At 50.1% G+C, this 24,781-nt stretch overlaps 1 protein-coding gene across 7 annotated transcripts in view; it reads right to left on the minus strand.

Annotated features, from left to right (window-relative positions):
* Window positions 1-9,785: 9,785 nt before the first annotated feature.
* The window catches only part of NEDD4L (NEDD4 like E3 ubiquitin protein ligase), a 335,730-nt gene continuing 320,734 nt past the window's right edge, over window positions 9,786-24,781 (minus strand). For all 7 annotated transcript variants that reach the window (XM_080822006.1, XM_080822005.1, XM_080822009.1 and 4 more), the window contains 7 exons: window positions 21,609-21,682; window positions 19,134-19,194; window positions 17,780-17,839; window positions 16,267-16,374; window positions 14,655-14,751; window positions 14,012-14,084; window positions 9,786-10,335 (listed from right to left, as the gene is read on the minus strand). In XM_080822006.1, coding sequence (XP_080678132.1) covers window positions 10,233-10,335; window positions 14,012-14,084; window positions 14,655-14,751; window positions 16,267-16,374; window positions 17,780-17,839; window positions 19,134-19,194; window positions 21,609-21,682 — 576 coding nt within the window. In that variant the 3' untranslated portion in view covers window positions 9,786-10,232. The remainder of the gene's footprint in view (window positions 10,336-14,011; window positions 14,085-14,654; window positions 14,752-16,266; window positions 16,375-17,779; window positions 17,840-19,133; window positions 19,195-21,608; window positions 21,683-24,781) is intronic.

A 24,781-nucleotide genomic window follows, 5' to 3' on the forward strand; every position in this document is an offset into this window, starting at 1 on the left:
GTTCGTGGAGATCCTGTAGATGCTTGGAAGAAGGGAGAAGTTTGAGAGTAGTGAGTTTAGACGGGGATGTGCTGAGATTTTGAATAGGAGAGTGGCAGGCTCTAGGAGGGTAAGAGGCAGATCTGGTGATTGGCCGCACAGAGGTGATGACTTCAAGCCACAGGAAGAGGAGAAGGAAGAGAACAAGGAGGTGGACGGGGTGGTGGAGGGAGAGAAGGAGAGAGAACTAAGAGCAAATTCTGGGGGAACATCATCGAGGGGAGGAGAAAAACTAGCAGGACAAGTTGGGGAGGGAGAGAACAATCAGGAAGGTGAAATGTTCTGGAAACCAAAGGGCATTTCAAGAAAGAAGCAAGGGCTGTAGCACTGAACCCTTCACAATGAGGGGAGGATGAAGACTGGGGAAGGGCCAGAAGGGGCCACGCAGAGTCCTGCTGTCCTACTGCCCAAACACCCCACGTGGCCTGAGCGCCCCGCAGGAGGACGATGGGATCATGTGCACGTAGCAGAGTGAGATGCTCAGAGCTTTGCTGGAGGCAGCCTGGCCAGAGTGCAGGTTGGCTGGGAAGGGGAGACAAAGGAGCCACACCCTTCAGGAGGGTTCTGCAGGCTTCCTGAGTGAAGGGAGTTCCGGAAGCTAACCTAAGGGCTGGTGGCTTCAGTGTTCAACTCATAAAGCAAGAAAATGACTGGCCCAAGGTCCCTGAGACCCTTGGGTTTCCCAGACTCTCAAGAGGGGTATGGGCACAGCTCTCTCCATGTCACCGGCAATGGGAATTTCCCAACGCTGTGGCTCTCTGGTCCCCACAGCTAATATTTGTCCCTTATTGATCCAGTCGCCAGCCTGTTACTTTTTAACTGGGGTCCCGGGTTCAAAGGCCTGACTTTTGTTTAAACATTCATTACATCGGGGAGGGCATGTCCCCCTGATAATCTCAACTGATGAACAAGCAAGGATCTTCTAAGTCAACACAGACGTCGAAGAAGGCAAGAGAGGGTGGGGAGGGTGGGAGAGGAGGTGGAGGCGGGGGAGGGAGTGGCGAGACCTGGCAGAGGAGCCCTTGGAACTTTTAAGAGCTGAGTAGCTAGTACTGGAAAGACCAATCCCAAACCCAAACTTTCCGCCACAAGCAATATTAAATATGTTACAGGTTAATATCTAAAATCCTTTATCAAACAGAAACTTTTTTTTTTCTTAAAGATTTTATCTATTTATTTGACAGAGAGAGACACAACGAGAGCGGGAACACAAGCAGGGGGAGTGGGAGAGGGAGAAGCACGCCTCCTGCCGAGCAGGGAGCCCGATGCGGGGTTCCATCCCAGGACCCTGGGATCATGACCTGAGCCAAAGGCAGATGCTTAATGACTGAGCCACCCAGGCACCCCATTACCAAGCAGAAACTCTTAAAAACACAGAGCAACATCCTGGTGTTCCATCGAATACTTCTTGGGGGCAGAGACACCAGCCCTGTCTCTGGTCCTTTCTGGCCCTTTGGCTCTGTTGCCCAAAGAGCCCTGGAAGGTGTCTGGAAAACATGCCCTTGCTTTCAAGGGTGGAGACAGCTCGGTCCTGTGGCGGGGGGGAGAGGTGGTGTGGCTTCCTCTGAGGGCCTGGGGAGGGGGCCGTTCCTGAGAGCAGGCTCACTTCTCAGAGGGGGTGTCTCTTAGACACAGTGAGTTCTATGTCCTGAAGCAGGGCCCCTGCCCTCAACACCCTCCTCCACTCAGTTTGCTGAGGCCCAAATGCCATCATTTTCGTCTTTATTCCTTTGGGTTTAAGCCTCCACCTTTGGAACTGGCTAAAATGAAAATCCTTCTGGAAGGGGCCATGCCTCCTGGTCTGAGCAGTCACTTACATCTGAGCATAACCCAGGGTATGGGCTCCTCCCTCGGAGAGGAGGTTGGTGGAGGGATGGCGGCGGGGCAGGCGAGCACAGGGGTTGCGTGGTGGCCTGTGGTGGGCTCAGATCACCACTCTGCAAGCCTCCGGGCCTCCCAGTCGGTCTGCCTCACGTGCAGCTTGCCTCGCGAGGCTGATGTGGAGATTTACGGTAAGTACCAGTATTGGGATCCTAAGAGACTGAACCGAGGACTCCAGGAGTTTGGCAAATGGCAGACGGCCACCAGCCCCCGGGGACGTTCCCTCTGCAAAGGGATGCTGGAGGCTGGAGAGACACTAGGGCCCAGAGTGAGTGCTTGTGCCCAGACTCCTTCCCCTTGCATCTGGGCACCACCAGGTCAGGAAAGGCCACGTGAGGGACATGTGGCCAGGGTGAGGTGGGCAGTGGGGCTATTCCTCTTCCAGACCTGGGCATCCCGCCGTTCTCCACAGGCTGCCTTCAGCCTCTGCCCCAGGGAGTGGTGGACCCGTGAGGGAGGGTGGCCGAGTTCCCGAGGGACTCCTGGAGCAGAGCGCCACCTCTAACCTCCCCAGGCCCATGAGGAATAAACCTTTATCGTATTAAGCCACCGCTCAGGCTTCCTTGTGACACCATTAACTTGCCCTGACAAACTCTTGCCTTCTCCCGTCCTCAGGATGCACTCGTGAAGGGGGCCCGGGAGCTGGGGAGCGATCCAGGCCACCCTCTCCATCTTGAGGCACAGCAAGACGTGCCAGGATTTCAACCTGTTAAGTCCAAGATGATCGCTGTGTATAAACAACAGGCTTGAACATCCTACAAGGTGATTGTATTTGGGAAGTGGAGATTTTTATGTTATATATGAAATGGGGGATACTACTCAGGCATCAAACTATCCTCATTAGTGATGACCGGCGGCTTCCTACCCATTGACTTAATGGGTTTCCACGGGGTTCACGGCTCTAGCAGTGCATACACCAGCTACGATTTAAAAAGTCACTGTAACAGAGTACCTGGGTGGCTCAGTGGGTTAAGCCACTGCCTTCGGCTCAGGTCGTGGTCTCAGGGTCCTGGGATCGAGTCCCGAGTCGGGCTCTCTGCTCAACAGGGAGCCTGCTTCCCTCTCTCTCTCTCTGCCTGCCTCTCTGCCTACTTGTGATCTCTGTCAAATAAATAAATAAAATGTTTAAAAAAAAAAAGTCACCGTAACAAACCTCATGGTTCCATTTCTCTGAAATCTGAGAACAGGCAAAACTAATCTAGGGTGCGGAAAAAAAAAAAAATTCAGAACAGCAGTGGCTGGGGCGGGGGTTAGGGGGGCACTGGCCTGGAGATGGGCCAGGAGAAGACACAAAAGAACTTTCTGGGCCAACGGGAATTTGGGTTACACAAATGCATGCATCTGTCAAAACTCTGGGAATGTACACTGATTTACTTTTGTGTGAATTTCACCTCCATTAAAAAGGGACAGCGGGTCCAACATGGAATCACTCGTGCTAAGCAAAACGGAACTTAATACCTAACTGCAGTCTCTCTCCTCTCCCCACTGCCAGGAATGTGATGTTTAACGAGCTAACCTGGAACTTACTGTTCAGCTCTAGGAGGTTAATTCACGGACAGACCCCTGCCCTTCCCTGTAGGAGGGTGACTTGCTTGACACAACGCATTCTTTGCTAATAACGTCTCTCCCCCCACTCCCTCCCTGCCTTTAAAAACCTTCCATATTGTATTGCTCCTTGGAGCTCCTTTCTCTTGGCTAGACTGGGTGCTGTCTGATTCATGAATCGTCTGGTAAAGTCAATTACATCTCCAAATTGACCAGGTTCAAATTTTATTTACATCGAAAGAAAAATCTAAATGACAGAATCTAGTTAATGTTAGGCACGCTGTAGTATTTGGGGGAAGAGGAGGATAACACAAGCGGAGTAAAACGTAATGGCAGACCTAGGGGGTGGGTGTCCTGGGTTTCACCCCACTATTCTTTTAGCTCTTCTGAATGTTTTCTTAACAAAATGTTGGGCGGGGGGTGGGGGGATGTTCTTTGGGACTCAAAGCTGACTGTTCGGAGTACTAAGGAGAATAGCATTACCAGGCTCTGCAGAGAGGTGTAAGGAGAGAGAAACTTTATTAAAAATTTTTTTATTTGAGAGAGAAAGAGCGAGCACAAGTTGGGTGAGGGGCAGACGGAGAAGCAAGCTTCTTGCTGGGCAGAGAGCCCGACGTGGGACTCGATCCTGCGACTCCAGGATCATGACCTGAGCTGAAGGCAGACGCCCAAGCGACTGAGCCACACAGGCGCCCCACTAAAGAGAAGCTTTAAGAATGGACAAAAATCTCTCAAAAGCGAAGTCTAGAGGACTCGTAGCTTCTACCTTCAGCCTGTGTCGTTATTTGTCTGGACCAGGCCAAGCGGGCCTTCCTAGTCCTGGGAACTCTGTACAGCGCCCGCAGCAGGGGACCGCTTCGAAGTTGCCCCAAAGCAGACTCTGCCTTTAGACCCTGAGGGCTGAGCCGCTCACCCAGTGCTCATCCTCGGGGCTCCGTGTGTCGGTCTTGGCGGCCGTGCTCGCTGCACACGGCGCCCCATGCCCCTTCCAGGTCAGCTGTTCTCCCAGGGAGGAAGAAAAGTGTTTCCCCGAGCATGGGGGTGTGGTGAGGCAAGCAGAGAGTTTTGGGAGAAAACCAGTGCCCTCCCTCTTCACCGTGCTGGCCCCAAGCCCTTGTCTCTGCCACCTGGGGCCCTGTTCCAACAGGGAGCAACGCGCCCGGGCCACAGAGCTGCTGGTGACAGGTGGCTCACGCATGCGTGGGGATAGCGTGTTCGGAACGGCCAGTTTGCTGGGCACCCGGCTGAGCAGGGGGTTCAGTCCGAGAAGCCAGCTCAAGCTTCTCGAGTCCACTCTGTGGACACCGTGTCCTGTACAGCTCTGCAGGGGTGCTGGGCAGGAGGGGACAGGCTGGGTTCATCTTTTGCCTGAGCTCGGCCCCGTGGAGGAACCTTCCTTCTCACTCAGTCCCCACCCGTGCCCCCCCTCCCCTGGTTGTGACAGGGTCCTGGGGTCTACTAACGAGAGTCTGTACTAGGTCTTAAGTCACCATCAATTTGTTTTCCTGTCCAATTCAAGTCCCATAAAGACTTTCTCCAGGAACCTACTGGGCTTTTCAAGAAGTGTTCCCTCCTCGGTGAGGGGGTCTGCCAGTGGCTTTTGCGTTCTCACACCCAGGGGCCATCTGGCCATGGCTCCTCAGAAGCGAACCATGGGATTGAGAGACGTGGATTCCCACGCGGGGCGCCGCTGGCTTGACTGGGGGCTTTGAACTGACCGAGGTGAGGTGCTGGGATCACTTAGGGACTCTGTGGTCTGGGCAAACTTCGGTGATGTCCTAAAGGTGTGGGGCTCTGAGTGGTACTAAGGAAGCGAGCGCTCTTCCATCCGTAGGCATTGAACCCCCCCAACAATTAAGACAACGCATTAATGGAGAAGCTTGAAATCAAACAAGCCATAATACTCGATGTAGAAAACGTTCCAGCTTCCATAATTCTTTATTAAATATTTGACAAGTTGTATCACTTCTTTACAACGACTTCATTTTGTCACATTACTCTTTTGCTGTCAGGAAAACAATCTACAATTTCTCTTTAGATCTCTCAAGAAAAATGAAGAGCAAAAAAAGATTTGTTCTTAAACAAAACTGTTCCTGTGTGTATCAAATTCAACCGTATTTTAAAGCCATTCTGATTGTGAAAAGGAGCGTTATCCAGAAGTTGTCTTTAAAAAAATTTCAAAGTAGTTTGGTTTGTAATCACCGTATCAAATAGTACTTGGCTTTGTATTATTAGGAAGTGGGGTTTATAATAAAAAGTTATGAAACACTGAGAATTCATTTGGAATGCTTGAAACTCTTTTCACCTTAAAGTCACTTTTTTTAATGTTTCATTTGGTAAAAGATCCCGAATTACGGAATGACAGCACGTTAGCATCATTTTCCTGGGGTCCCTCTCAGGCTCCGAGGGTCAGACATCTCAGGACATAGCTTGGAGGAAACTGTAGAAGGACTAAGCTCTCTCACTCCCTTTCGAAACCAGATTACTCGAGAAAGGTGTAAAAATGCTATACAAATATATACATATATATTTGGACAGCATACGTACGTATGTATATACATATCACGTAAGTAGGAGTAAAGGAAAAACAAAGTCACGCAAAGTTAACATGAAGGAAACCGTGACAATTTTGATGAAATCAGTCTGAATGAAAGGGCGAACTGGCTTATAAAGGAACACAGGTGTCTGTGGACACAGAGTCATGGTCATTAGAAAGGCTTTCGATGCTCTGACACGAGGCTGAGATGCAGGACACAGAGGTCTGCAGCCGACGCTGTTAAGACTCCTACTGATGCTCCTTAGAAACACCAGCCCAACGAACAAGGAGACATGCATTTTAAACATGTGTTGCTACGCGCACAACACCTTTCACCAAGGACAGACGCCTAATGAGAAGTTTTCTTGGTAAATTTCACATAATCAGAAAACACGACACCAGCTCACGTCCTGATGCTACAGCATCGTTTCTGACACTGAACACACACTGGGGCGGGCGTGTGCGTATGCAAGTGTACATACGCTGTTCATTAAGGCTTAGATAAATTAAAAAGTGGTCCAAAGTGTATCCCATTGTCTTCCCAGTTTTAAAATCTAAAGTACAAAGTGGAGTCTATAAGGATTTTTAAAAACGCATCTCAGACCTGAAATTGGCAGTTTTGACGTGACTTCTCAGGATGTACCCCAAAGCCCGAAGGAGACAAGAGGTAGTGCCTGGGGGCCAGGAAGGGAGCAGACCAGGCAATCGCCCTGCAGAGCAGCACCCCCTACCGGACAAGGCAGGAAATTATTCCAGACGTAAGTGCCCTCCTCTCCCTGTCAATAAGAGGGGTGCAGAGGAAAGAGGAAAAGAAAGAAGGTGGCTAGCACAGCAGGGAGGGGGGCTTGAGAAGAGATTAACCCATGCTCTCCACAGACATTCAAGTTCAGAGGTGAGATACGAGACTTCGGAAAATGCTAGAGCAAAGTGTTAAACCATGAGTTCACTGTTAGAACAATTAAGTAATTTGCTGCGTATGAACTTGGCTTTCAAGAGAGCCAGTCTGGATCTGGCAGGATCAAACAGCCATGGTACTTGTTGTCTATTTCACGTTGTGAGATATGGAATGTGGTTCAAATATTTTGCCAACCACTTCTCAGAATCTGTCACTGCACCCTTATGTGGGAGGAAGAACCCACGTCGGTCGCTTCAGAGCATCTGCCATCTGACCACAGGAAAAACCCGATGGTCAACCAGAGGGCCTTGTAAACAAAAATCAAAGAAGCATCTTACATTCTTGTGATTTGGTACAGGACTGGCTATAGAGAAGTACAGAACAGGAACGGTTTCAGAGCTGAATACAACTTTAAAACAGATAAATGCCTCCTGGTTTCCTGCTGCAGAAGCAGCCGGCACAAAAGCAGCAGCACGCCTTCTGAAGCTAATGCAGACATTCCAAATCCGACTGCAGGCCGACAAGGGACAGGGAGAGACACGCCCAGGACCTACAGGCAGGCGTGACAGCTCATGTCCACAGTGCAGCCGTTAATTCTGGAACTAGCTTCTTAACCTCGGGGCAAAATGGCCCATAATAACTGCACCTTCTTCAGGCAACTAAAAAAAAAAAACCCAGATCCGGGTTAACTTCTAAGGGAACAGAAGGTGCAGAGCCCCTGGACTCAGAAGCGCCAGAGAGGAGGGTAACCAGGACCAGCAGCCCGTCCTGGACCCCGTCCCCGGGGGCGCCTGCTGACGGGACCGACCAGCATTCTGCTGTCAACCACCACCAGGACTCTGTCGTGAAGACCATCGGCGAGTGGTTGTCAGCACTTCGAGAAAACAAGATCTAGGACTATTTTAGACAAAGAGTGAAACACTGAGAATTGCTGAGATGAGGGGCTCTGACGTGGATCAAAGCCAAACAAAAACAAACCTCGAACCCATTTGCTATTTGACCATCACCAAATCCCACATTTAGCGGTAGAAGAACTGAACGGTCAGTCACCATTACGGTCTTTCAAGTATTCACAGGGGTGTATAGTTCGACAATTCCTATCTGCTCCTAGCACGGAAATGATCTTAGGATGGATTTTTCGTTCATATTTTTTAACACTGCCTAATTCGCATTTACATGGAATACTCTGATTTTTTGAATATTCAGTTTGCAAAATGACAGAACCCCAGTTCTTCAGCTAGAACCGCAGGCTTTCTCTATGATGACACGACCACTCTCAGAATCCATCCGAGCATTGGCTTTGGTGCGAGTTCTAGAAAGCAAGCCCTCTGGACCAGGAGGGGCTACATGAAGTGGGTTTTTGCTGAGAGACATGTTATATATTGACTGCAGGGAAAAAAAAATCCCACAGATAGGAAAAAAAGAGCATTATGTTTTTTTCCAATTACTCAACATCTAAGTTCTCTGATCACTACCAGAGATTTTTAAGTCAACAGGAAAAGGGAACTAATCCTCAGCTCTGCAGAAATCCACCTTCTCTCAGATCACCCCCTGACCTCTGCACCTCTGAAGACAGCTCACTTACAATCACGAACATTCACGGTTTTTTTTCACAAGCCACCCAGAGCTGGGTAACAATGAATTTCTTACACCAAAAGGTCCTTACATAACAAACAGGGGGGCCCCGAAACCCCAATTTTGTCTTACTGATGACTGGCAAGAAATCACATCTCTAGAGCCCCCTGAGTGTCCCAACACGGTTTAGGACAACACAGGTTAAAAGGGCGGCAGGGCTGCCGAACCCCCATGCGGCGCCTCAGGCTTTCTCTCGAGACACCACGGAACTCTGCAATGAACACTCAAAGCGGCAAAGAATCCAAGTGCGCGGAACCCTCTGTCCCCGCCACCTGATCGGCCGACTGACCGTGGGGCTCATATCCAAGCTCCCGCTCACTTTTTAGTCCAGCACAGAATGGACACCACTCAGGCAGTACAGTGTCGAAGCATGCAACACGTCCCAGGGGACAAAACCCGGTCAGATGAAGTGTGCATTCAATGAATCTTGGTAGTTGCAGAGAAATCGTGGAACAGCGGGTGAGGACCGGTCTGTAGGCTCAGCTTTCCAGCTAGGTTTTATACACCAGCAGCGAGAGTCACAATGGATACACACCGCACCAGAAAGATGTGTGCAGGGAGAAGAGAGCATCATCACAATGACCGTCTATGGTAAAAAAGAAAACATCAACAAAACCAGATAGGACCTCCATGTGGTCCATAAAGTGCCTTCAGACTTGGTGCAGTTAGAACAAAAACTGGTTATTTAGTGACCATTAGCCAACGCATACAATAAGAATGAAACAGATCTCTGGTTTCCGCAGTTTCAAATCAAGCGGTGCCAAGGTTCATTCAAATGTCTCTACTACAAACAGCAAAGAAGAAAAGGCGAGAAGGGACGGACTGTACAGCGTCAGGGAGGGGTAGCTGAGGTCTCTTCCGATAAAGGACAGTCCAACCCTGTCCCCAGATGTGTTCTGGCACATGTAATTACTTCTAAGGAATAATGGTATGATTCCTTCAAAGTCAACACTGAATTTGCCATGCTATGTTACAATTCTCTCAGCCTGCAGCTAGTATGCTAAATTTGTACAAAAAAAAATGTAATATCCAGTTTGTTTGCATTCTGAGTATTGAGCAAATTATCATTATGCCTAACGTTGTAGTTTAAATGCTCTCAAAGTACATGTCTGTGGAAGGTTTTTGGACAAAAATCAGTCTTCCAATTCTAATAAAGTAGGGAGTGGGGAGGGTACTTAAACTTCAAAAATAAAAAATGTCACTGACATTAAACCTGGTATGAAATTCAAATACAAAAAAAATATGCTCACTTTTCCAAGTACACGAGACATCTTTAATTGTAATGAAATAAAATCTGAAAATCGGTCTAAATCATTTTAAAAAGTAAACATGAGTTGTAATACTATACCTGTAGAGTGATTAATTCCATTCATTGTCATTATAAAGTATGTAAAATATTTATTAAGGGCTTTGCCTACAGAGGCACAACATAAATAGAATTCAGTCCTCCTGAAATGTAATTAGTGTACACATCAACCAGTTGATAATTCGTGGTGGAAAATGCAGGAACGCGACCTGGGACCGGGCTCCCACATCCGAACCTGGGCAAGTCACAGGCGAAGGCTCGGCTCCAGGAGCCATGCCCGCGGCTGCTCTTTCTGCCTGGTCTCTGCAAAGTCTGTTGTTAGGCAAATGCAAAAGTGCAAGCAGGACTTGCTGGACCAACAGCCACCCCGAGGCCGGGGAGTGAGTGGGGGGCGCTTAATCCACCCCCTCAAATCCTTGAGCGTTTTCCACAGCCATGAGAAGCTTCTCTCGTAAATCTTCAAAGGTTTCATATGGAGGTAAGTCAAGGCGATTAAAGCTGCAGAAGTAACAGAAAGTATAAGTCAAAGGCCATCCTTATTGCCCTGTGGTCACGACAGCATTTCCTAGGCGTGCCGAAGGAGGCATGTGATATTTGGGCAAGAGAATGTACAAGTCTTCGGCAACAACCCTGAGTCATTAAAAATAAATGGGGCAATGAAACCGTCCACGCCGACGAGGTTATATAACCTACACAGCAAAGGCGAGAATCTTCCGAGAGGCCATTGAAACCTCTCTACCACAGCTAGATGTGGGGCCAGGAAAGGCCCAGCTAGGGTGGGGGAAGTTCGAAAGGGGAGCGGTCCCTGACGTGTGGGCCGAGCTCCAGACCCTCGAACGCCAAGCACTTAAACACGATAGGGATGAACCAAGGTCGAGTCTATTTGGAATGCCCTCACATCCTCTACACTAGATCCCACGCCAAGAGCTTTCCTGCGTAGTAACTTCTGGATGGTCACCTGGGATTCCACATATGAACAGAGCAAGTCCCCACATTCCAAAAACTCACTGCTGTCAGCAGCAGGAAGAAACAGATGCACGTCCCCGGTGGGCCCTGTCGAAACCCCGCGCGCGGTTCACGAGATGCACTGAGTGTGTTAAAGTCACCAAGGACTAGGAGTTACAGTGGAGGAGCGCACAGTGCTTCTTAAACTGGAGTTCCCGGGAACCTGGGAATCCTGAAGGCAACGTCTGAAAGGGTTTTCAGTTTGATAATGCTCTCAAACATGCCCTTTCCAGTTGTAAAGACAGAACCCCACTTCTGCAGGCTGAACTTAATAGGAGCCTGGCACAGAAGGTGGCTTTCGTGTCAACTGCAGCGGGTCCTTCGGAGTCCAGGGCCGGGGATCCCTGGGGGCCTGCATTCTCCCCAGGATCTGTGACCACCTTCCTCTTGTGTGGGACCCTCTGCTCAGAATTATCGAGATGACCAAAGGAGATAAAGCCTAGAGTGCTTAAGACCCTGTGTGGGACACAGTAAGTGCTTGCCAAGTGTACTCAGCGGGGGGCACGGGTCTGGCTCTGGCCTGGCACTAGCCAGCTGCGTGGCCTCGGGAGGTCATTTTTCCTCTACTCCAATGAGCAGGTGGGTCTGTGATTCTTTGTAAAGTGTAATTTTAAATATCCAAGGACTGATCTTTGATAGATCTTTAAAGCCCTTTCCATCACATCAATAATCACATCTGTGAGGTTTATAAAAAGTACGCTAGCTCTCGCTCTCCTGCTGAATCAGGTTTGGATTCTGAAGCTTAACTGTCAATTTTATCTTTTCATAAAACTCGGAAGAAATCAGGTTTATCTCCAGCTAAAGTTGGTGGAGGCCCTGTTGCTGTAAGCAGCCAGCAAAGCTCCCTTCCCCGGCGCTGGGCTGGGAGAGACTGGCTCGCACGCCCCCGAGAGGCCGCGTCCCTGCCCACCCGCAACGCTGCGCCCTTGCTCGGTGGGCGGCAGTCACCTGTGGGGGGCATCAGCAGGCCAATGCTGTGACCCACAGAGAAGCCAAGAGGCTCTGGTAAGAGACCCCCGGGCTGGTTTCCTCCCGGGGACAGAGCTTTGTCCCAGGGAAGACAGGAATCTTTAACTCCAGCTGTCTGCCAGAGCCCCCCGGACAGTTTGGAAAACCCGACAACTCAGGCTACACACGAAGCCCATGAACTCCAAATCTCTGGGGTCAGGACCCTGGCATCCGTATTTAAAAAAACAAAACAAAACAAAACAAAAAACAAAAAAAACAACCAACAAAAAAACCCTTTCTAGGTGGTTTCAATGTGCAGCCGATGTTAGGAACCACTGAATTCAGAGGACTTCTCTGGGCACCACCGTGTTTTAGCTGTGACCCAAGCATGTGGACGTGGAAACAGAGGGCAAGTTCAACAGGAGGACATCTGTCCACAGGCGCACAGAGGGACATGGGCTGGACACTACATTACTTGGTTCCCTTCAACGAGCCTCCAAGGAAAGGGAACGGTAGCAATGGAGGCAGCGGACCCCAGTGTGGCGGCCGGTGTGCAGACTCTGACTCTGGCAGAGCGGAGTTCCAATCCTGGGCTCTGGGACTGAGCTGTGTGATCACAGGAAAACCTTCCCCACCACTTAAGGGAATGCCAGCATGCCAGAAGCCACGGGAGAGATCCCACAGCGCCCAGTCCACACAAGACGGATGCGCCCAGGAATCCAGCACTTACTCCTCCCGTCATGATGAGACCATGAGTTAGGGAGTTGTTCATCAATCCCAGCAGTCCCGGGGCTCGGCCCCACGCTGCCGGCCTTCCAAACAAAGGCTATCATAACCCAGAAAATAACACAACTCAGATACTGTCTGGAGTAAGAGCTCCAAAATACCACCACCTTCTCCCCCTAGAAGAAAATGAATGGCAGCCATCGGCGCTCTGGAGACCCGCCAGTTTTAGCTGGAGTCCGCTTGCTTGCAAGGATCGGCTGGGCAAGGACCATTTTCATGCCATTCAGAGTCCCGTGAATGGTATAAATGGGGAACACTTTCTCTCTGGCAAGGCAAGGGAATCAAAAAGACCTCCCACAGCCAATTTTCCACGGTACACTCTCATGAGACTTCTTCCCTCGCTGCTACTTGGGAGGGCGGGGAGGCGTTTCCCGAAATGAGCGTTGGGTGGCGCTGTGTAGCCCAGAGTGGGCTCTGGAGGGCCTCACTGCTAGTGACAAGAGGAGGGCTGGGGACTCGCCATCTTCAAGATGGCCCACCTCCACCTGCTTCTAAGAGCAAGAAATAAAAGCCTGTGGGGGACACCAGCCCAGGAACACACGTGCTCGGATCAGTAAGAGCTCCCCCAGGAGCTGCTGGGTTCAGGGGACCCTTCAGAGACATGGGAGGTCCCTCCTCCTGCCCTGCATCCTGGAGGCCTGAGGGCTGCCTTGCTCCATACCTGTCTTCCCGGCATCCCCTGACTCCAACCCCTGGGGACCAGGCCTGTCACAACTCTCATGCTCCTCTAGCCCGTCGAACTGTTGCTAAATTCAAGAGACCTACGGGTTATTGGTGGCCGTGAGAAGCCTTTTATGTTTTTAAAAAATTTTATGTATTTACTCATTTGAGAGAGAGAAAAAGTGAGAGGAGGGAGTGGAGGAAGAGAGAGATGGACGAGCAGACTCCCCGCTGAGTACGCAGCCCGACGCGGGGCTCGATCCCACGACCCTGGTATCATGACCAGAGCCTTTGAAATCAAGAGTCTGACGATTAATGGACTGAGCCACCCAGGGTCCCCCTCATGAGAGACCTTTTAAAACAAGGTTTTTCCAGGGAATTTTATCCCCAGTTCTGGGGATAAGAACCAACTTATGGTTGGAGTAAAAATCCCATCTGTCTTATAGCGTTTGAGAACAGTCGTTTCCATGTCGAGTGCATACACACTGCAGTATCGGATTCCAGGAATAAGGAGGGAAGGATGGGGTCAGGAGGAGGAACATCCCCCAGGACTGGGGGTGGTGGTGGCGGTTAACCCTTTCTGAGCCGAACACATCGGGTCCATTCAAACCCTGGTTTGCGTTTTATCAGCATCACAACTTACACTTCGTCGCCATCACTGACACCTCGCACTGTGCTATTCGTGGGCAGGCAACACAGCCTCCTGTGACAGCAGTAGCCCCAGCTGAGTATTTAAAGCCCAATCTGTGGACAACTGTGTGTTTCTGTCACTCACCATGTGTGAGCTCTGGGCAGTTTTTCAGGACTCCCCCATTGCTCTATTGTAAACAGCTGAGGACCATTGGAACCTAGACAAAAACAGAGAAACAAATAAATGCCAGTGTCGGGGAAGCAGGCGGAGAACAAAGCTAAGTGCGGTGGGGCTTCAGTGGGAAGCAGGTGGGCCGGCGCGCCCAGCGGGAGCCGGAGACACCCTCCCGGCTCCCAGGCGGTACCAAGAATCTGCTGTGGAGAGAAGCAAGAGGCCCGCACAGCCTCGGACCCTGCATCACTTGGGACCGGAGGGGCGCAGCGCTGCAGGGCACGCAGAGGTGCGGACAGGTGCAGCCTCTCTGCCGAGCCCCGCAGGCTTACACCACAAGCTCCTTCGGGGGAGGGATGAAACGCGACCTTTACTGTGCAGAGCAGCCTGACTTCTAACATCTCTACAGTAAGCACGGGGTGATTCTGTCTCCCAAGGTACAGAGTCCTTCGAGACACACCACAAGACAAGACAAACAGAAAAGACCAACCTGTCTCTGGACAAACCCCAAAGCACCCCCCCCACCCCGATTCCCTGCACGGACCTGCAGGGGACACACGTGTCTGGGGGCCGGGCCACAGCGCCGCCTGGCCCTGCAGGAGCAGCAGAGTCTCACCATAAAGTTCAGCGAAGCCGTTCATAGGCACTCGGGACGTCCCCGTGACGAACTGTAGTAACCGGATCCGCTTCTCGGCGTCCATGAGCAGCACGGCCTGGGGACGGGACAGACGGTGGTCACGGCGCCGCAGGATGCCCAGCACACGACACACTAGTGCAGTGTGAGACTCCATCGCCAAGGTCGCGGTGGCAGACCGGGACGGGGGACTGAGAATGGGGCCTCCCCCCCCCCCAAATGGGCACCAGAATGCCACCTGTGTAATCTCAGAGCACGAGAGATCCCAAGGTCTCTTTCTTACAAAGCAAACACGCTGCTGGCGCCGAGCTCAGGGTCTCTGGGGGAGGCGTGCCGGGACTCCCGGGGCCAGTTACACATGCCCGGAGTTGGAGAAGCTCCAACACCACGGGAACCCAGGCTAGAACATGAGATGTGAGACTCCAGACTGTAGACAAATTCTCTAAAGAGAACGTTTTATAGAAAGAAAACCAGATGCCAGGGTAGGCCTCTACAATAGTGTGTGCCACACACCTGAATCAGGACAAAAACAGCAGACACACGGACCGGGCTCTGAAGAGTCTGCTTCTAACGTCTTCTCTCTCTACACTACTGCTAGCACTTAAAATAGTATTAATAGGGGCGCCTGGGTGGCTCAGTGGGTTAAAGCCTCTGCCTTCGGCTCAGGTCATGATCTCAGGGTCCTGGGATCGAGCCCACATCAGGCTCTCTGCTCAGCGGGGAGCCTGCTCCACCCCTCCCCACCGCCTACTTGTGAGCTCTGTCAAATAAATAAATAAAATCTTAAAAAAAATAGTATTAATAATACATACTTAGAAATGAAAACAAGTGCTATTATAATATTATTATATGTTATACTACATAAAATAGTATTAATAATAGATATTTAGAAATTAAAACAAGTTACAGGAGTTATTACTTAAGTCATCAGCCTTTTCTCCCCCCCGAAATTGTTTTTTTTTTTCTTTCTTAAAGATTTTATTTACTTGAGAGAGAGAAAGAATGAGCACAGAGAGACGGGAAGAAGCAGGTTCCCCGCTCAGCAGGGAGCCCAAAGTAGGGCTCAATCTCAGGACCCTGCGAGATCATGACCTGAGCCGAAGGCAGATGCTTGGCAGTTTATAGTCTCTACCTTGGACTCAACTCACCATTTTGCTTCTCTCCTAAGCTCAAGAGAAAGAAAACAATGGGCCTAAGACAGTAAATCAAATTTCATTTGCATCTCTGACCAAAAGATATAAAGATCAAAATATCTGTTGGAACTAACCAATAAAATGGGAAAAATGATTTTTTAAGCAAATATGGCATCTCGGAAAACTCAGCCCCCAAGCACGTTTCGCCCTGAGAAGTCTCCCATTCTCAGTTACACTTCGGCGGGCCCGTTCTAACTCCTGAACCCAAGGACCTACTTCATTCTACTCACGGGCTCCGCCAACAGAGCTGCTGCAGTTGGGCTGCTAAGGACAAAGTGCTCTGATAGGGATCGCGCTGAGGCAGGGACAGCTGTCCACCAACAGCCATGGAAGAAGCTGGATTTCCGCCCCAGGGGTTCAATGCCGACTGGGGAGGAGCACGAGGGCGGCCATGGCCTTACCTTCCAGAACCACTGAATGACAGGGTGGTTTGGGCAGTAGCCGTTCTTGTAAATAGAATGTTGTCTCCAGTCGTTGACATCCACATCGCCGAGGCCGCACATCAGCAGCTAGCGGGGAGAAGGAGCAGGTGTGAGTGGACCCATGTGAACGCCGCACAGACCCCCATGGAGGAACGGCCTTTTCTCAACACCAGCATTTTGTCGTGTGCAGAGCAGGTAAGCTGGAGGCTCTTAATGTGTGACGGGGACATCATTTTCCTGCCCCTTCAGATCACAGAGGCACCGCAGGGAGGGACGGGGACCCAGATCCATCGCGTGTTCACGCCACAGCCTCCCATGGTGGCAGTGCCGCTCCGCGTCTGTCTCTCGTCCGACCCTCCCATCTGAGCCCGGGGCTCAGCCTTTCTTGTGCTCCGTTTACAGCTGCTTGTCACTCTAGCTGTTTCCCCTTCCAAGACCTTATGTGTCTCAGGACCTGAGATGTGTCCCAACTCCCAGGAGAACGTGTGCTCTGCGGTAGCCAGAGCTCCTCCCCGCCAGGCTGCCGGCCAGACGTGCGCCGACGCCGACCTGCGCTCCTGCAGTGACCGGGTCTGTGATGGAGTCCGAGGGCTCCTCCTGCTACCTAACCCCCCGAGCAGGGAAGGTGTCCTCGGGAAAAGTGAGTCTGCTATTCCCACAAAGGCACCCAAGAAAAATGGAAGGACAACCAAGCCAGAAGCCCGAGACTAGATCCCAGGCCTGACTTGTTGGGTAAACCTGGGAGCAGTTTCCCTACTTATAAAACAAAGGACTCATGCTACAGGATTTTGACATCATCTGTCTTGAAGTTTCTACTTCCAGAAGAACAGAAGACTAGCCTGTGAGACACGCTTCATGGGAAACGTGGCCTGGACAAACAGGGTGACAGCTGCCCCAGACACAGCCTCCCTCCTCCTATTTCAACACAACACAGGGTGTGAGATCCCTGTGCTTTTTCTGCTGCTAAGTTTTCCTCTAGGTCCACAGAGAAGCTGGAGCAATCTCATTCAAACTGCCTCCTGCCACGACCTCAGAGTCTTCTGAGTTTCTTCCTTAATAAGACCAGGTCAAGTTCACAAAGACTTCTGTTCCACAGCCCCTGGTGCTCACTTCCCTGCCAAGGTCGCAGTCAGCTACCACCACGTGGGGAGGGTAGCAGGATCTCAGCCAGCCCCGCCTCGTGAGCAGCACCTGCCACCCCAACCGGTTGTCCCAACCATGACTCTATCTGAAGCAACTTTCCTTACCTGGTGCACCTGGCCATGAAGCCAACCCAGCTCGGTGGGCCTCTGGAACTACCCTCTCCTCTCCTGGGTGAGCTATCTACAGCTGACTACTCTCACTATTCCCCACCGAAAGACTGACACAAGCACCCCACGAGAGACATAGAATAAAAGCCATCTCAACTTACTTCCTAGGACATAATGGGCCAGAGAAGAGTAAAATACCATTTAAAAATATCTACTTTACAGAAAATGTTCAGAATACAAACCTCCAGCTCATTTTCATCAAAAATTTTAATCAAATCAATAGGAAGCAGTTCTGTGAACCCCTGAAAGAGAAAAAAAAAAATCACCTCAACACCTTTTTCCTTGAAAGAGACAAATTTTACAGAGAAAACAAATAGCCAGGAAGAAACAATATTCTTTGCTGATGTATAGATCGGCGACAGTATCCCGTAACTGTAGTTCTAATAAAAACAGCAAAGTCACGACATAAAAATTCAGAAAAGTAGGAGAATCTAGAAGGTTCGGGAGTCTGAGCAATTTCAGAAACCCTTTGAAAATATGGGTTACTGTAGGCAGGCGAATTCCAAAAGCCATTTATGACATCGTTATGAGTCAGTGTGTCCTAGAACGCACAAGCCACGGATGTGCAAGAGAACATGTTTAAAAATAAGGTACTGAAAGTACAGAGATGAGCTGCATAAGGAGGCGGCGTGATCCAGGAGGGCAGAGAGAGGAGTGCAGGGACCGTGCTCTAGCTCCCGGGTTAACACTGACCACCCGGGGTGGTCCGGTGAGATGCTCTGCACAGCTGGGCCTTGCAGGTGTCCCATTTCTGAATGTGGGATCGCCTGGGGCGGGGCCAGGACCGTGCCTCCTGGGTTTTTTATGTAAATAAAGTATGAAACCCTCTGTCCTCTTGTGGGTCTAACTCACATTTTATGCCCTTAAGTCCCTGAATTTTTTGAGTGTTCTGCCGGGGTCAGGATAAGTGCAAGTGGCAATCTGTAATAAGCACTTGGGGCTTATTCCTAAGTTCTCCTTATAGAACTCCAACTGTTGTCAAGACTTTAAAAGGAATTCTACTTTTGGTCAAAGTGAACCATTTTCCAAAAATTTTATTTACTTATTTATTTGAGATAGACTACGAGCAGGAGGAGTGGGAGAGGGAGCCCAACAAGGGGCTCGAACCCAGGACCCTGGAATCATGACCCGAGCCAAAGACAGATGCTTGATCGACTGAGCCACCCAGGTGCCCCCCAAATGAACCCTTTTTCAAAAACGATGAATCCCGCCACCCTCTGCTAGGGGCCTGGGAGCATCGCTGACATTAAATACTTGGATCTGAGGAGCAACGGCTTCGCCCTCTAACAGGAGGAAAGTTGGCGCAAAACGGTTCGGCGTAAGATAAAAACCCAGCCAGGGACCGTGTGTTTTCCTCGTACCGGTGCAGAACTGAGTCTGTGCAGAGCAGAAGGACGCAGAATGAAAAGGGTGGCCGGCTAAGTGCTCCAAGGCTGGGCCGTGGTGTGCATGGTGCAGGCCCGGTCTTCCTGCCCCGCCTGCCCCAAGGACCAGAGCCCTCGTCTCTCCACCTAGGACCGAGGGCGCGTGACTTACCTCCAGGAAGGCGTTCATCTGCTTCTGGACCCTGTTCACAAACCTCCACTGGATGACCAAGCTGCGGAAGAGACCGAGGAGCAGTGAGTCCCCTTGTCACCACGAGCCCCATGCACTTCCTGACACACTCTCCCTGGGGGTAGGGGGGAGCAGAGGATCCCCCCCACCACCCCTGCTGCGGCGGACCACAGGGAGGGTCTAGAGCCACGGCACTGCTGCCTCAGTACCGCTCTCAGAGTAGATGGGAAACCTCAACTCTGAGCATTTCTAACGTAATTTATTCCCCCCGATCAAGTCTTAGTTTACCAAAGCTGCCTACAGACAGGACCACACGGACGGAGATAGAAAGGGCCGTGGATAGACAGGCGCGTCATGCATGTGTTCACACGCACACTCACATACACACACCCACCTGTGCATAAACAAGTACAGAGATTTTTCCTTTTTTTTTTTTTAACCTAAAGATTTCATTTACTTATTTGAGAGAGAGAACAAGCAGAGGGGAGAGGCAGAGAGAGAAAAAGCTTGTTCTCCATTTCATCATTTTTAAAAAGATACTATTTATCTGAAAGAGACACATCGAGAGAGGGAACACAAGCAGGGGGAGTGGGAGAGGGAAAAGCAGGCTTCCCTGCCCCACCCCCCCAGCAGAGAGCCCGATGCGGAGCATGACCCCAAGGCCCCGGGATCATGACTTGAGCCAAAGGCAGATGCCCAACCGACTCAGCCACCCAGGAGCCCCTAAACATGTACCTATGTTTTTAAAAGGAGTATCTAGTACAACATTTTGTGGAATGTTGCACTTGTATCCAGTGTACTGTTTTCAACAATAACACATAACTTATCAGCAAAATGATTTAGGCTAAGCATTTAACACCAAAATTTGGAGGACTGACGATAAGGTCTCTTAACAGAAAACATTTTCTCTGTGATGATGTTTAGCGAGCGCACAGCAGAGCTTAATGCCAGGCAAATCCACGCTGGATGCCAGCTAAGGCATCTGGTTGGGAAGGAGCAAGCAGGGCGCTCCCCAGCGGGGTGGCCCCTGAGGCCTAGCCCCACTGCACAGGCCCTGCTCAGCCACACGAGGCGTTGCCGCACCGCTGCACCCATCAGCCTGAGCACCCTCCTGCACCCTAGGGGCACCCGGGTGCCGGAGGGCGGGTGGAGATTTTCACCCTCTTTTCTTTTCCAGGGAAGCCAGTTGCAACTCTGTCCACGCCCACCCCCCACCAAATTTGAAACCTACAGCAGGTAACTGCAAGGGCCGCTGTACCACCTGTATCTCCAGATCCAAACCCTCGGACTTCGGACCCCAAACACCCTCAGGGACGGTGCTTTCAAAATCCACGCAACACCTGTGCTTTCAAATGGAGACCATGGGATCTGCAAAGTGGCGTCCTGCCTGCTCCCAATTCAGAACCCAAGTGCCAATTAATGTGAACAGGTTAAGAACTGTGGTAGCTTATTCACAGGTTGTTGTTGTTTTTTTTTTTTTTTAAAAGCACAGCAAGCTTTTACCTTGTGAGGATGGGGGAAGGGAGGGGAGCCTGCTGAGTAACAGGGCACGCTTTGTCAGGGTCTCCAAGTAGAGGCTCCAACACTCTCCATTTCTCCCTAATCAGGAAGGATGGCTTTTTCTTTAGAGGACACTAAAAGATGCCAAGACTCTTGAGGGGAGAGGAGGGAACCAGCTTGTTGAAACGGGAGGGCTGAAGGCAGACGCGGCGCTCAGACCACCGAGGTAACCGCTGAGAGGCAGACACTGCGACGCGGGCATCAGACACGGCTGTGCCGACCTCATCCCTGCACCAGGGATAGCCAGGGAGCTCCTGCTCCCGTGTGCTGGAAGCATACGTACATACCAAAGAGGAAAGTGTCTTGTGCCCAACAGACAAAGGCCTTCTGGCTAGCAGAAGTGCCCCGGGATGGCTTAACTGCTGGGTTTCCAAAGGACTAAACATTTTGTTCCACCAGCTGAGGCTGAGATTGGGTTAAGAAAATTATAAATATCAGAAATAATTCACTGTGTTTCGCGTATGTGGATTTTCCTACCCGTTTTAATGATTTTCTTCCATTTTCATTATGGACAAGAAGTCAGGAGAGAGAGGAAATATTTTATTTCTGGTTGTTTCTAATTTTACCCCACTGGTGGTTGTTGACACTATGTCCCAACACTGCAAATCTCAATTTTAGACTACGTGTCACAGCCTCCAAAAGCAAGTTTGCCGTATTACCCAATACTGTACACTTTTTTTCTCCTTTCATGACCCCTTCTTAAGGCGGCTCACGGAAGTCATGATACAAGTCAAACTTTCCATCTTGTAATTCAACTTCTCTTAGCCCAAGCCAGAAAGGAACTCCTATTACTGAAAGTGCGCCCACAACAGGCAGGAACTACGTTAGCAAGAGACATCAACCATACGGACTGTTAAATTTAATAGAAGAAAAGGTTGTGAATCTGTGTATACGTACTCAATATATTCCCTCTTGTTTTCATTTGTCACCATTATTTCTGACCCATTGGGCTTCAGATCCACTTGGTAGGTCTGTAATTGCAAAGATAACAATAATCACCATCATGAAGTTGCCGTACCCGTTACTGAGTAATAATGTCTTACTAAGCAAGATAAGCAGCATTCATTCAAGAAGACTTCCCAGGAGACGGGCTCAGAGTACAAGAGAGTATCTAACGAGCCTTTTAAACTGTTGAGATGTTACACACTGAAAGATATTATCAAAGGTGAATTATTTTGTGGTTATTTATGAGTTTTAATTATTCTTCATACATTACCAACAATGGAGAGGAGCAACATTTTGTAATCTCATTTACCGAGGAAGTAATTAATTATGTACAACAGCAAAGACAGGGTATGCTCATCAAGACTACAGAGATCCAAATTCTAATGCACTGGTTCTGAAAATTAGATTTTGCAGTCATACACAAAAAGATGCACGGAATTTCTCTCAAAAAGGCAAAACATGGGGACTTAAAAAAAAAAAAAAAAGGGCAGCTTAAGTGCCCGGCTGAGGAATGGATTTACCTGCAGTTCTGAGAACTCTGGCTTTCTATGGGCTTCTGGACACCTCCTTGCTCACTGCCTGGACGAGCTCCTCCCACAGGGCCCCCCAGGACTCTAAGAGCAAATTGGCTGAGAGGAAGCACCTCCTTCTGTGCTTCCCACAAATATGCCACAGAAAGCAGTAACTAGCAGGATGCAAGGGAGGGAGGGACTTTAAAAATTTTTTTAAATAAAGTTTAATTATTTTATTATTTTTAAAAAAGATTTTATTTATTTGACAGACAAAGATCACAAGTAGGCAGAGAGAGAAGGGAAAGCAGGCTCCCCGCTGAGCAGAGAGCCCCGTGCAGGGCTCGATCCCAGGACCCTGGGATCGTGACCTGAGCAGAAGGCAGAGGCTTTAACCCACTGAGCCACCCAGGCGCCCCTAAAGTTTAATTTTTTTAAAATAAAGTTTGCTCTTGTAGAGATTTTAAATACCACCGGCATGTCTCCTATTCAAAGACAGCCACATCCATGACCCGTCAGGCTCCCTTTTTTTTTTTTTCCTAAGCAGAACTGGCTACTTCAGAGAGTGAGCCAAGCCTGCGGAGAGGGTTTTCCCGAGTAACTTTGCGGGTCATATGCGTCACGAGGGAGAAGAGATTTGGAGCACTGATGAAACCTGCTTGGGCAGGGGTTCACGGTCACAATGCCACACATGCCCAGGACAGCGGGGGCCTCTGTGACCCGGAGACGCAGCCCCTGCTCGCCTCCCAGTGGTCTCCAGATTAGTCACAGGATCACTGCTCAGTTGACGTTTCCTGCCTTCTTCTCTTCCTCTTTTTCAGGGAGATCTGGTGTTTCCATCCCATGAGCGAACTCCACTCTATGATGTCACTTCAGCTCTTTAACCGTGCGCGATATGGATTTCAACTGTTACTGTGTTTTTCACTTTCTTCAAGCCCTTCCTTCCAGCCCGCTTTCCTCTTCTCCATGGCTGTCCTCCATGCCTGGCTCTCCCTGTGACTGCCTGCCCGGCCTCGGGGGGCCCGGGCAATCCTCAAGGATGGTGGACACTTACACGCTTAGGGTGTGAGGTGGGGACGTTTCTTGGACTATAACCTCTTTGGAGGTTTGTGGACCACATTCATTTACACCACTGCATTTTAAATAGCTCCTGATGCTTTTTCCTTTTCTCCCCAAAGACTGTCATGCTATTCCTCTTCAGTAATGGACTTTTTCCGTCCGACCCACACCAAACAAGTTCATTAATCCAAGCCCAGTTCTTGGTACTGAGAGGTCTTCAGCACAGTTCGGCAATACTAAGAATTTTTTCCAGGAGTTGCAATTTCCAGAGAGTTCTGGAATGAGAAGATGGACCAGAGAGAGCGAGCTCGGGGAAGGGCAGGGAGAAAAACACGTCTGGTGCCTCCAACAGCAACACCGGGTCACGAGAAAGAGCAGGCAGCCCGCACTGTCAACCGCAGGGAAACCAGTCTTGCCTCCACTGTTGGTAGGAGTCTAATTGCTTCAACCTTTTGGGTTTGGCAACAGGCATCAAATTTTAATGTGCACGGCATCCTTTGTCGTAATACTTTCTCTTCTAGAATTTATACCAAAGGGAAAAAATTGGCCAGATGAACAAAATGTATATTCCAAGATTATAATCATCATGCCCAGCAAGAGAGCATGGCTAGAAGAGGTGCGGTCTAGGACACGGAATTCAGTGCAGCCGTTAAAATGGCCTACCTCCACATTTCCTGACACAAGAAAGGTAGCTGGGATATTTAGCAGTGTACACACTGCACAACTTCATTCTGTAAAAACAGGAAGTCTTGTGTGCATGTGCTTTCGAAGAGTAGTTCTGGAAGGCATCAAAATTTTAATCGTGAATTTTCTCTAGGTGGTAAGAGCGATGGATGATTTTTATATATTTTACTGCAGTGGCTTTACACATATTACTTAAATTATTAGTATTTTGTAATCAGATAAACGAATACAATTGTTTTTGAAAGAAAAAAAAAGGTTGGAGTGGGGGGAATCATACTGTGTTATGTAAGGAGGGCAAGCAAGCAAGCAGTCCAGTCCGTGGGCAGCCGTCCGGCTCTGTGGCTGACTCTGGCTGCGGGTCTCTCTGGCAGGCGGTGTTGGGGGGCTCACGGGCAGGGAGGGAAGGCTGGTTTCCAGGTCTTGCTCCCCGAGCCCGGCCGGCAGTGTCTCTCAGGTCAAGCTTTCAGCGGTCAGTCTCCCTTCTGCTCGGGCTCCTCACCGACAACACCTGAGTGGGCCAAACTGGCTGCTCTTCCAATTCCACATGTTAGACCGGCTGCCTAGGGCCAGACACAGGCCGCTTGCCGTGCTCCGGGTGCATCACGGGAAGTCACGGACCAGTCCCCACGAGGCAGGCGTCACTGCCGCCATTTTCTCGTGGACAGGGAGGCTCGGGAAGTGGAGAGTGGCCTCCTGCCACCCCACCGTCTCCCCATCACGCTGAAAACGTACTTCCTCTCGTGAACACCTATTCTGGGCCAGGGTCATGGCTGTCATGTCTGAACTCAAGGACCCGATATAAAGGACACTAGCCCAGTGCCTGCCCACAGGAGGTGCTCGGTATGTGCTTCTGAAAAAATCCCTATTTTTTAA

The sequence above is a fragment of the Martes martes genome, assembly GCF_963455335.1.
Source record: "Martes martes genome assembly, chromosome: 13".
Taxonomy (NCBI): Eukaryota; Metazoa; Chordata; class Mammalia; order Carnivora; family Mustelidae; genus Martes; species Martes martes.